Raw genomic sequence first — 13192 nt, forward strand, 5'->3', positions numbered from 1 at the left:
CAACAACAAATGTAAGCAAAACAGAGATTAGAAGTAAAATGTCACATGTGCAGTGCTTTTGTTTTTGTTTATTGGCAGAACACTTTTTGTAATAATTGCTCTGGATTTCAGTGGTTTTGCAGCCCCATGCTTCACACGGTAACAGGAATATTAAACCCAGAAGATACACTGGACACCACTTGTGTGTCCAGGGTTAAGAAAGGTCATTTCGTATTGGATCAACAAGGTGATTCTAATCCACAAAATAGTTGGGGTATAAATTCTGTTCTCATTTAATAATTTTGAGCAAGACTCCAGGCTTCATTTTCTTCGTTTCTCTGAGGCCTAATTCACTGTGGCTCAGTTTGACCTCTGTTGTATACCAAGCACTGTCTCTACCAGCCTTTTGAACCTCTCAGTCTTGCATATCACAAAGTTACATCAAATTCCAAAGGTCTAACACCAAGCTTGATAACCCAGTCACCTGGGCTTGCCAGCAGACCTCTTCTTCCTTCACAGGGCATACTACCTTCTAGCATGTTCTCTAACCCATTGCCTTGGTTCTAGTCCTCACAACTAACCAAACTATCACAAACAGCCTTTTACTTGGTGTGTCCCTGTAATTGTCTTACTTCTCATCCATTGTTTCCCAACTTGGTACAGTTGTTCTTTACTACAGGCCTTCTGTTGAGCCTTTAAAATATTAATATGTGCTGAGGGCCCCCAAACAGGGTATGGTATGGAGTGTTATTTAGACTTACATGGCCTGGAACCTTTTCTCCATGGCGCACCTATTAATGGCTCACAGGGCAGTACTCTCTGGAACCCATCAGCCTTCATTGCCTGAATAATTTTCTACAAATTGGATTATGTTACACCCGATGATCTTGAGATTGTATCCAGATATGCCCAAGGCCCTTCACTGTTTGCCCCTCAGCTGGCTTCTCAGTCTCCTTTCCCAACTGCAACCTCCCCATGAACTCTATCCTCTACCTTCTCAGGTCTCCTCAGAGATACCCATGTTCCCTCATACCCTGGGTCTGTATACATGCAATCTGACTCCGTGGGCACTCCTTATCTCCCGGGCCAACCCTTCATGTGTCCCCTCTCCTGCAGAGCCTTCCGCAGTTTTCCAGAAAGACTTAGTTGCCTCTCCTCTGTATTCCCACTTTTGTAAAACTGATCACATTTGATCATTTTTTTCTCCCTCACTGGACTGCAAATGGCTGAGGCTTAGCAACCAGGTTTTAGTCATCTTAAATTCCCAGCACCTAATACAGTGCCTGGGACTCAGCAAGTACTCAGTGTTTGATGAAAGAATGAATGAGTGAATGAAGAAATGAATGAAATGAGTTAGAAACTAGAAGTAGAACACATTAAAACTAGAAAGCTGACCTTAGAAAGAATATAAATGTCACTTTGTGTTGGGCTCAATGATGTGACTTGAGGGACCAAGGAAATGAACTCAGCTCTCAGTAAATAAGGCTACCAACATGAAACCAAAGGTGTCAATACAGGCAGAATTTCTTAACATGTGATCACGGGAAAATCATTCAAAGTACAGGACACTTAGGCCACTGTAGTTTTATATAGAAACCTAACTTTTAAATGCTCTCCTTACTGTATATTTTTTACTTTCTTATAAAACTAGTGAATCTATGACCTTATAGCATGAAACATGTATGGCGGCAAGGATAATCATTAGCATAAATACTATTTGTTGTTATTTATTCTGTTTATGGCACGTATTTAAAAATAATACCCATACTAGAGATCTACCTCATCAGGTAATCTCAACACGTTCCCAAAGTTGTCGCAGACTTTGGAAACTTTATCAATTTGAAATTTTATCTGTAGTCTTTAAAAGTTTCTAAAGACACCCTTTCAGCCGTGCAAACACAGCAAGGAAACTTTCTGAGCAAAGATGAGGCAAGTGTTTAAGAGCAAACATCCCTGACAATAGTAACTTAGCTGGATGGTTATCTGCCACACCTGGAGGGTCACAGCACCCAGCAGAGGACACGTTGCGTCTGGCTAAAACCCACTGCTAACTTACTTAGAAACAGCTCCTGGCTAATGATAAAACAGCTCGATAAAAGGTGGATGTTCAGCCTATCATCTGGATGTTTGTGTCACGTCTTTTAAACATCTGGATTTTTGGCTCTTTTGTTCATCCAATCATCAATTCAACAAACATTTATGAAGTGTGTGCTCTTTGCCAGATGCTACATTAGGCACTGGGGAATAGAAAGATGAGTGCATTCCCTTTCCTCAAAAGATGCGTAATCCTGTGGGGGGGTGGGGGGAATTGCAGACACATAAACAAGTAGCCCTTATAGAAGACATGTAGCACCCTTCCAGGTCAAGGCAGGGTGGGAGGCGACTCATTCTTTGAGCCTTTGAACTGGTCCTTCAAAGGTGTCTTGGAAATTTCTGGATAGACAAAGAGGCAAAGGGCATTGCTCACAGAATGAACAAGGTGATCAAAGGCCTGAGCAGAGAATGCATCTGTGTGCCCAGGGAAGAGCAAATTGTCCCCATGGCAGGCCACCAAGGAATGTGGCTGGGTAGCTCAGCATGGGTCAGAGCGTGAGGGCTCTCAAGGGCGTTCTCGGGAGTCTGAATTTGACCTCCTAGGTGTTAAGAATTTCCTAAAAGTTTTCTGGGTAGATCAAATTTTGAAACAAGCTAATTGTCTTTACATTTTCTTGTAACTGCTTTGTCATCACATTGTCACAGACTTCTGCACATTGCTGGCGGGAGTCACCTAAGGGCCTGTCCCTGAAATCAGTCCTATCTGCAAAGTGATGACCCAGCTAGATTATGTTTCATGAGTGGTCATCCTCTATAGCACAATTCTATTACATCTCCACCCATAGGTGGACCAATTATTTTCATCATCTATTTCCTCAATTTGAAAGAGAGAGAAAATTAGCCTGCGTTTTTCCTTATTGCCACATTCACTAAGAAGTTCTAACTAAGCAGCTTGGATCAGAGAGCTGTTCTTATGAAGCTACTTGTTTATTTTTGGAACACTTACATTGAACGGAAGCCCCTGTGCCTTCTTAGATAGTTAGAAAAGAAAATTTTAGCCATCAAGCATTGAAGAGATCTGTAATCCCACAAATCCAGTGTCACTAGTGAAGTGACTAAAATGTCTGTCACCATGTAACAAACTTCAAGAGCGTGTTCTTTATGCCTAACAAACTCAATAGGACCCATGGGGAATTTGATTGTGAATTATAATCAAAGGATTGGAAGAAAAGTGGCTTAATGTAATTTTGAGGTTCAGGGAATAATGATTTTATGAATCAGCTATTAGTTTTCTCAAAGATAAATACACTGCATTTTCACTACAGTGTACATATTTATGGACCATACCTAGATGTCACATTCTTCCGGCATCAGTTATAAAATGTCAGTTTGCTGTTTAGCTCATACCCTAATTACTTCTTTACTAGGAAAAAAATCATTAATTTTAAAAGAAAAAAAATAGGGTGTAGAGGAAAACTGGAGATATCCAATCCTAAGGTCTCCTATTCAAGATGTAACACTATCATGCTGGGGAAATTTTTGAATGCAATTCTCAAGCACTAGTATGAGCAACAAGAGAACCAAAATCCCTTTCTTCATAGAGCTAATAGGATAACGGATGATAATTTCCAAAGGGATGAGACCTATTTAAAAGAGGTATTTAAAAACAAAAAATAATGAATACATAAAATGAGGTGACAGAATAGAGACTGCTTTGGCTTTTCTAGCTAGTAGGTTAAGAATGGCTTCTCCAAGGGGCGCCTGGGTGGCCCAGTCAGTTGAACATCTGACTTCGTCTCAGGTCATGATCTTGCAATCCATGAGTTTGAGCCCCGCGTCGGGCTGTGTGCTGAAGCTCGGAGCCTGGAGCCTGCTTCAGATTCTGTGTCTCCTTCTTTCTCTGCCCTCCCCCACTCGTGCTCGCTGTCTCTCTCTCTCTCTCTCTCTCTCTCTCTCTCTCTCTCTCTCCCTCTCTCTCTCCCTCTCTCTCTCCCTCTCTCTCTCCCTCTCTCTCTCCCTCTCTCCCTCTCTCTCTCCCTCTCCCTCTCTGTCAAAAATAAATAAGCATTAGGGGCGCCTGGGTGGCGCAGTCGGTTAAGCGTCCGGCTTCAGCCAGGTCACGATCTCGCGGTCCGTGAGTTCGAGGCCCGCGTCAGGCTCTGGGCTGATGGCTCAGAGCCTGGAGCCTGTTTCCGATTCTGTGTCTCCCTCTCTCTCTGCCCCTCCCCCATTCATGCTCTGTCTCTCTCTGTCCCAAAAATAAATAAACGTTGAAAAAAAAATGTTTTTTTAAATAAATAAATAAATAAATAAGCATTAAAAAAAATTTTTTTTAAAGAATGGCTTCTGCAAGTAGATGAGAATGGAATTAAACCTGAATAATTAGAAAGACTCAACCATGTGAAGATGTATGATGAGAGCCAGGTAGAGAGAAGAGCAAGTGCAAAGGTCCTGTGGGAGAAATAAGCTTGGGATGTGCAAGGATCACACACACACACACACACACACACACAACCAGTGAGGCCAAAATATACAGGGAAAGGGAAGAATTGTATGAGATGAGATTGCAGAGGTGTGTCTGGTTTCTCTTGTTCACTGCTACAACCAAAAACCTAGAACCATGTTTGGTCTATGACTGGTACTGAATAAATTTCTGCCAAATGAATGAATGAATTTAAAATTTGAGTTAGGCAATCTCAAAGGTTCCTTCAGGGCAGGGACCAGAGCATATAGAAATTTGCAGGTCAGGGATAGAGGAGTTTGGATTTTATTCTAATCATAAAGGAAAGTCATTGAAGGCTTTTAAGCATGGGAATTCTGTGATCTGATTTATGCTTTGAAAACATCATTCTTGCTACTGTGTGGAGAATAGATTGTAGATATGCTGAATATCTTCCATTGCTCCTATAGGTCCACTCTGCCTTTCCACCTGTATCTCAGAAGGCTAACCTAGATAGACTCTACCCTCTGGCTTCTAGTTGTGTTCAACCAATGGTGTTTTCAGCAGGCCATCAGAAGGCGAGAGAAGCTGTCTTCAAAACTGAGCATGCCATCTATATGCTACTAGGACCTAACTGAGAAAACTAGAGACATGTTTAGGAAGCTTTGTAGTAGTCTAAATGAGAGATTATGATATCCTCATTTATTATTTGTGGTGGAGGTCAAGTTTATTTTGGAGGGAAATCTGACAGTATTTGCTCATAGATTGAGTGTCAGGGAAGAGGTGGTAAGAAAAAGGAAATGCTCAAGGATATTTCCCATGTTTCTGTCTTAGATATAGCACCATCCAGTAAATGGGGAAGATTGAGAGGAGAGTGGATTTGGGGCAGGGTTCAAAGGGCAAGATCAAAAGTTCCATTCTGGGCACATTTAGGTCAAAATGCCTGTTCGCATTTAAGACATAGGGGAGAGGTCAGAGATTAAGATTTAAATTTTGACTCACCAGCATAAACTTTTTTTTCCAGACAGTTACCTGTTGAAGAAAATTGCGTTAAGTTCATGGAAGAACTTTAATAATTCATAGAATAGAAAGAATTATAGAGAACACAGTCCCTACCTAAGTTTGGCAAATTTTAGAAATCAGAAATTCACATCACTAGTTGTCTAATTATAAAAGAGTCCTAAGAAGGGCTGAATGATAATGGTTATAACTAATCTGATGATGGAATAACTGGTTGGCTAGAAGTGAGAATTCAATAGAAATAAGAGAAGACTGGCCTAAGAAGTCATGAAAAAGGCTATAAAACCAAATTTAAAACCTTGGTTGTCTGTAATAGCAAGAAGGCATGTTTTAAGCAAATGGAACTCTTGGCCACTAATTTAAATTTCCCCCAACCACCAACTTCAATTCCACAAATATTTATTGAGAATTTACATTTGCAGGAGGCACTGTGCCAGGCAGTGTGGGTACAAAATGCATTGAAGAAGTAAAGTAAACTTCTACCAAACAAGAACTAAAATTAAGGTTTGCTTCTGTCAAAATGAAAGGACCGGGGAGTCATCAAAATGAGCCAGAGAAGCCTAAGTCCTGGCCCACTCACAGCTTGAATCATGAGCTCCGAGGCCATAGATTTTTCCTTAATTAAGGTTAAACAACATGCTAGACAAGCCCTTGGAAGGAACTGTTTGGATCTGTAATGAATAATAACAGGCTGCAGACCACTTCCAACGGTCTACCTACACGTTCAACTTTGTGGCATAGCCTCGAAGCTGTGTTCAACTGTAGCCTTTCAGCTCAGAAATCTCTAGGGAAAATATATTTCCAGGCCCACCACAGTGTAAATAAGCCATTTGGAAATGTGTGTCCCCGATCTGGAGCATGGACCTTCTCCTGCCTGTCAGGGATAGTCCCAGAGTGGAGGCTGAGGATTGAATTGCAAAGCACCGCCCCTCCAGTGGCAGAAAGGATGAGACCAGGCTCTGGCAGGCTTGGTGCTTAGGAGGCCAGGGGCCCTCAGTGGGAAGCAGCAGCAGCCTACCCTCCCACTGCAAACAGAGAGAAGCTCCTACAGCCACAAGAAAGAAAAGCTGATCTTGGGCTCCTCTCCCGCTGTGTCCACACTCCCAGCGGGGAGCGTGTGCTCAGGAGGAACTGGGTGAATGTTGCACAGAATGGAAGTAAACCAGTTTTTGCCCAGGTGTGGCCTTAGTCGAATCTCTTCACCACTCCAGCCTCAGCTTCTTTATCTGTACAGTAGGGATAAGATCTACCTCCCAGGACGGTTTTGCCTTTACCATTACCCTTCTCTTTTTGTACAGTGTTTAGGTAGTTGAATCCAGCCATAAGAAAATATATTTAGAGGTGGGGGGTGGCTCAGTCGGTTAAGCATCTGACTCTTGATTTCGGCTCAGGTCATGATCTCATGGTTGATGGGTTCAAGCCCCACATTGGGCTCTGCGCTGACAGCGAGGAGTCTGCTTGAAATTCTCTGTCTCCCTCTCTCTCTCTCTGCCCCTCCCCTGCCCTCTCTCCAGTAGTTCTGAGGTCTTACACCACTCACAACTGCAAACAAAGAGCAGTTTTGCATAGGCCAGTTGCAAGCAATCACTGGTTCTAACAGAGGCTTCTGGGTCCCATGTACCCCTCCATGTTTATTTTATTCCCATGGAAAATGGTGGAGGGATGGAGAGATGGCTCATTTGGAGAGATGGTTCTCAATCCTGGTTTACAGAATTACTTGGGAGATTTCTTTTTTATTATTATTTATTTAAAAAGCTGATGCCTGGGAGGCACTTCCCAAAATTTCTGATTTAATGGATCTGAGTTGGGACCTAGACCTCAGTACTTTTTAAAAGCTCCCAGGTGATTTTAAAGTGCATCCAGGGTTGGGACCACTAAGAGACAGTGACCGCTGGGCCACAGCAGCATTCTGACCATACTCAATCACCATCCTAACCTTGACCATGAGCACAAATGCCCCTTGCACTTCCAAGTACAGGCCATTGAGCATCCAGGCCTAACCCCCCAGCGAGCCCAAGGGCAGCAAGTAAAAGGGAAAGGACTATTCTTGAAGAAAGAAGAACACTCTCTAGAACTTTGTCAGGAAAGTAGCCCCAGCAAAGAGTAGCCACTGGAAACTAATCTAAAAGTGACAGAACATCCAAAGCCACAATGGCTTAAATAAAAAAGAAAAGTATTTCCTTCTCATTTAAACACAGGCCATCCAGGGCCCATGTGGTGGCTTCACCATCAGGAGGACAGGCTACTTCCATCTCTTTGCCTATCACTGTCCAAGATGGGAGGTTAAAGTTTAGACCTCATGTTCACATTCCAGTCAGCAAGGAGGGAAAAGCGAAGGGGGGGATGCCACACTCTTTTCGTGGTTATTTCCCTAAAATTGCACGCAACACTGCCATGTATATCCCATTGGCCAGCACTTAATCATAGAGCCATGTGCATCTTCAAGGAAGATCAACAAATACAGTGTGTATGCTGAAAAGTCATGTGCCTAGCGAGACATGCTAAAAATTGGGGGTTCCTTTGCTGTTGCAAGGGAGGGGGGTACTGGGAAAACAGCCAATAGTCAATGCCACAGGGGCCTCCCTTTCCCTTCATGCAACTGGACTGTAACTGTTAAGTTACATGTAAACAATGTGTTTGACTGGGGTCCCAGTGAAAACCACTGAAATAAGACTATTTTCCTATAGCCCAAATTCCAGTGGCTGTAGCTCCCACTGCCCTAAGAAATCACCAGTCCTACAAGAGGACTTCCAGGGGAGTTCTTCAGAAAACGAGGCCTTAAATCTCATGACTCTCCAATAGGGTAGAGTGAATATTCACACTTAGAAGGAAAGGGCTGACTTCTGTGCACATTAATTCCTCCAGATTTACACTGATGGCAGGAGCTCTCTCTTGCTCTTTCTGGAAGCTGCACAGATTATTTTCACTGGATCGTAAATATGTTTAACACCCTATTATACTAACCTTTTAAACCAGTTGTCTTGGGTAGCTGTAAATCATAGTTTAGGAACAACTTTCTATGATTCAAAGGCCCTTGAAATTCCTGGATGCTGTAGTTAAATACTTGAAATTAAGATTGGAGGGTATAGATTTTGCTACATTTCAAGGAAAGGAAACAAAATCCTTTGGGCTGGTTCTTAGTTTTCTTTTTCTTTTCTTTCTTTTTTTTTTTTTTTTGCAATCTTTATTCAGCCAGGGCTAAGATAAGAATTGGCAGTCAAACATCTACTGTCCTATGTTAGGTTGACTTTCTCTTCCTTCCCCAGTGTTCCCGAACCTGTGGCGGGGGCATCCAGAAGCGTGAGGTTCTTTGCAAACAGCGCATGGCTGATGGCAGCTTCCTGGAGCTTCCTGAGACCTTCTGTTCAGCCTCAAAACCGGCCTCCCAGCAAGCCTGCAAGAAAGATGACTGTCCCAGCGAGTGGCTCCTCTCCGACTGGACAGAGGTATGTAGGCTCCTCAGAAGGAAATAATGAAAGAGGCGTAAGGAAGAAAAGCAGGCACCCCAAACTTACACATAGAGAGGATAAGAATAGAACAAAATAATCCTCCAAGCATTACAGAACAGATTTTTGTAAGCATTTATACCACAATCTGTCACTAGCTTTTAACTAGGCTGCAGGGACATGAGGTAAACAGCCAGCCCTGACGCAACAATCAGAAGCATGGAATTGTAAACGGGCTCCTCGTGGAACAAAACCAGACTTGTTTGGCCCAGAATTCTTCTCAGAACACTGCGTTGTTCTACCTTCATCCCCACACCCACCTCCCCGACCTCCCGGCACCTCCTCCTCCCAGATGTTTCTAGTCTCTACTCAGGAAGGGCAAAGCCTCTCTCGTTATTCCCTTCCAAGTTACTGGACAATAAGGAACATGATTTATTAAGAAGAGAAGACCAGGGAAATCCTGCCTCTTTACTGTCAGTTTCCTGGCTCCAAGACGCTAACAATTTCCCAGCAAGAGAACTTGATTTCCCCTGTTGCTTGCATTTGGGGGCAAGATTACATCAGCATCCACCATTCCTGACTTGCCTCATAAGTTAGGGATATATCCCCAACTAACCTACTTTTCTAAACAGTTCCTACTCTAACACTAGCATCAATGAAGTCATTTACACTCACTTTCAACTTGTTTTCAGCCCCTTTGACTACTGTGAATTGCCTACAACTCCCTCAGCATCGTAGGCCTGTGTGTCTTCCATAAAGAAGTCCCCCCAGAGGTACTGCCTCCTAAGCAAATGTAGCCAAGAACAGAATCGCCAGGCCCGAAATGAAAATCTTTGTGTCACGAACAGATGCAACACTGTGCCCTCTCTTGCATATAAGCATTTGAATTGGCCTTGCTGATCCCACTGCCTTCTCTGTGGTTGTGTGTATACATGTGTGTGTGTATGTTGTACAGATACACAGGATGGGGCTGCTGCTGGTTGAAATACATCCCAGGGACACTTGCTTCCACAGAGAGAAAAGCTGCCTCTGAAAATTAAGATGCTACCTCTTTCAACCTGTTCTTAGACTTCTTGCCCTTGATCGTATCCACTCATACAGAGTTCACTCAGATGATACCTGCTAAGTGCATTGCAATTGTGAGGTAACCTACATTACCACAGGTTTTGTAATTTGGCAATAAATTGCCTTCTGGTGGCATCTCACCCCAAATGTCTCAGAACAGGAGTAGGGCATGATTATTGTTTTCAAATTTTAGAAACAATTTTCTTTCAGCAAGATAAAGGATTAGAAGCGTGTCAAATAAGTGTGTGTGTGTGTGCATGCACGCACACACACGTGTGCACGCATGAACATGTGACTGACAGTTTTTCTATGGAATGGTTTGGGAGTATAGTATTATATCTGAAAAAATCATAAAACAGTGCAAGAGAGTGTAGTCATATAGTTGCCAAGTAAGTGACTCTAGATGAAGATTTCCTCCCAGGGGCATATTGTGAAAGGTGTCCTTCTACAAAGTCTATCGGTGACAGTTGCCATGAGTGGGATGCTGAGGAACTGACTTGTATGTACTATAATTGTCCTCCCGTGTTCCTGGAGTTTGTGGCCTCTGAGCACATGAGACCCACAGAATTCAGAAAAAATTATTTTAGGCCCTCAGATTTGAAGCAGGGACCGTTGTGATTAGGCGCTTAGAAAATGAAACTGCTGAATTGAGGTACTCTGGGTCCCATTAAGTACAGCAGTTTTGTTTTGTTTTTTTTAAGAGAGTTGGTAGGGAGGAGAAGCAGAGAGAAAATCTTAAGCAGGCTCTGTGCTCAGTGCATAGCCCAATGTGGAACTTGATCCCACGACTCTGGGATCGTGACCTGAGCTGAAATCAAGAGTCAGATGCTCAACTGAGTGAGCCACCCAGGTGTCCCAAGTATAGTAGACCATTAGAATTGTGTCATGTGTGCTTAGGAGTTAGACTCACAGACAGGCAAACTTAGGTTCTAATCCTGACCTTGCCACTCTGCTCTGTAACTTTGGGCTATTTAACCTTTCTCAGTTTGCATATATGAATATTGGGGATATATAATGTCCACTCATATGATTATTGGGAGGCTTCAGTTAAATGATGCATATAAACTACTTTGTGCCTAGTAAAAGTTAACCCTATTATTGTTATGATTCTCTTCCATCCCTGCTCATTGTCAGGAGGAGAGGAAATAAAAGAAAGTACTTACTTTGGCCAGACTCAGGGTCATGCCCTAGGCTTCCTGTGGGCTTTCCCAGTCTTCCTAGGAAGAAGAAGTTACACTTTGGGAAGTAGGACTACTCAGCCCTTATCCATGGAATGTTATTAGGTTCTGAGTTACCTGGGTTGATGAATGGAAATTGCAAACACCGGGGAAGGACTGGGAATGGTGGGAAGTAATCACCAATTCACTGGGATTAAACTCAAGCTGGTGCCATGCAACAGTGCTCCCGGGGGCATTCACAGAGGCTGTAATTGGCCCTGTCATCCCAATAGCCCTTGCCCTGGCCCTCTGGCTGAGATGAAGCATACATTCCACATCCCCTACCCCCAAGACTCCCCTTGGAGAAAGGAAGACCTGGATGATCTATGGGTGTTTTTCATCCTCAACTATCTGGACTCAATCTCATAGTTACTGCACAGAATCCCTTAGAGACAGAATTAAGCCAAAATTTTAGACACTTCAAATAAAATTACTTTCAGATTCTATTCTGAGAATACGACCTCTTAAAAGGCCTTACTTCTTTTCTTTAAAAGAATTCCTTGCATCTCTTGACAGAGTTGGCTATTATATATTTTTAAATCATATTTTTATGAAAGTCATCCCCCCCCCAAATATAAAAGAAATTAAGGTCAGAATAGTCCATTTCAGAGCTAGAAGGAGCTTAGAAGATCCTATAGCCTGGTTGTTCCTTTAAAAATTAAAGCCACAGAACCCTTTTTTTCAATTGAAATGTTACTATGAAGCCAAGAATCTAAAACAGATCAAATCAGAGCTGTTTGGATTGAAGTGTGGATTAGGGTCCCAGATCTCCATAGGTTGGGTCTCCAGATCACCGGAAAAGCCCCTGAATCACTTCCTCAACATAGAACAGGGTTTGACAATCCCTGCTCTTTCTTAGTTTTATTTTAGAGATAAGGAAATGGAGTCTCAAGAAAGAACTAGACTTGACCAAATCATCAACCAATCTTCGGACACACAGTCTGTTTTTCTGCTTGGCAACACTAAACTGACCATGCTTTTAAATTTTCCAGGCTCTTTGCCTCCATCCCACCTGATTCCGGGATTTGGTGCTGTCATTTACAATAAAATAAGGGATGGGTGGAATCTGGAATCCACGATCATCAGGAAACAAAAGCAATGGGTTTGATTCTTACATCCATTTTTTGCATCTTAAATGTCGTTCAGGCTGGTGTATATCACAGTACATTGCAGGGAATAGTTCATTTCAGTGGGTTAGCATATAACACTTGAGAATATAAGATGATTTTTTTTGTTTTTAGTGTTCATTTTTCAAGTGAACGTGGCATACTGCCATGACCCTAGTTCAGGTCTTTATCATCTCAAGCCTGGACTACTGTGGCAGCCTCCTCAACTGACATCCCCGCCTGCCATAGATCTCCTACTCCCATCCCTCCCAGACACTGTTGCCAGATTAACCTTCTCAAAACACCTCTTTCATCATTTCACTCCTCCTTTCAATGGCTCCTCATTGCCTTGTGGACCAATTCCAAACCTCCTATCTGAAAATGAAGTCTCCAACGTCTGGCCCCAAACTACCTCGTGAGCTCCTGATACTCTCAATTTGTTGCCTCTGTTCAGTCAAACTGGCTTAGCTCTGCCCCCAAGCCTGCCTTGGATTTTCACACTGAACTCTTCAACATTTGTTCTGGATATGCCCCTGCCCCCCCATGCTCATCCCAGGTTTCTACACCCCTTCAGACTCTACCCATCTTCAAAACCTAGGCCAGGAAATCACAAGTGTACCAACAGCATTCAACAATTGTGAGCATTCATTTTATAATACTTGTCTTCTAGCTTTATATTTCTACTAAATTCTTCTATTACTATCTCTTTAAATAGCTTTATTGAGGTGTAACTCATATACTATAAAATTCAGCTGTGCATTGTTTCCAAGGTTTATCTGTTTACCACATATTTAAGAGACTAACATTCCTTTTAAGGTACAATAAGATTCCATTACATAGATAGACCATATTTTTATTGATCCATTCACCAGTTGGTGGACATTT

General features: G+C 42.6%; 1 protein-coding gene across 6 annotated transcripts in view; it reads left to right on the forward strand.

Moving 5' to 3' along the window:
* ADAMTSL1 (ADAMTS like 1) overlaps positions 1–13192 on the forward strand; it is an 890060-nt gene that overhangs the window by 750746 nt on the left and 126122 nt on the right. For all 6 annotated transcript variants that reach the window (XM_043567319.1, XM_043567318.1, XM_043567320.1 and 3 more), the window contains one exon: positions 8740–8919. In XM_043567319.1, coding sequence (XP_043423254.1) covers positions 8740–8919 — 180 coding nt within the window. The remainder of the gene's footprint in view (positions 1–8739; positions 8920–13192) is intronic.

The sequence above is a fragment of the Prionailurus bengalensis genome, chromosome D4 (assembly GCF_016509475.1).
Source record: "Prionailurus bengalensis isolate Pbe53 chromosome D4, Fcat_Pben_1.1_paternal_pri, whole genome shotgun sequence".
Taxonomy (NCBI): domain Eukaryota; kingdom Metazoa; phylum Chordata; class Mammalia; order Carnivora; family Felidae; genus Prionailurus; species Prionailurus bengalensis.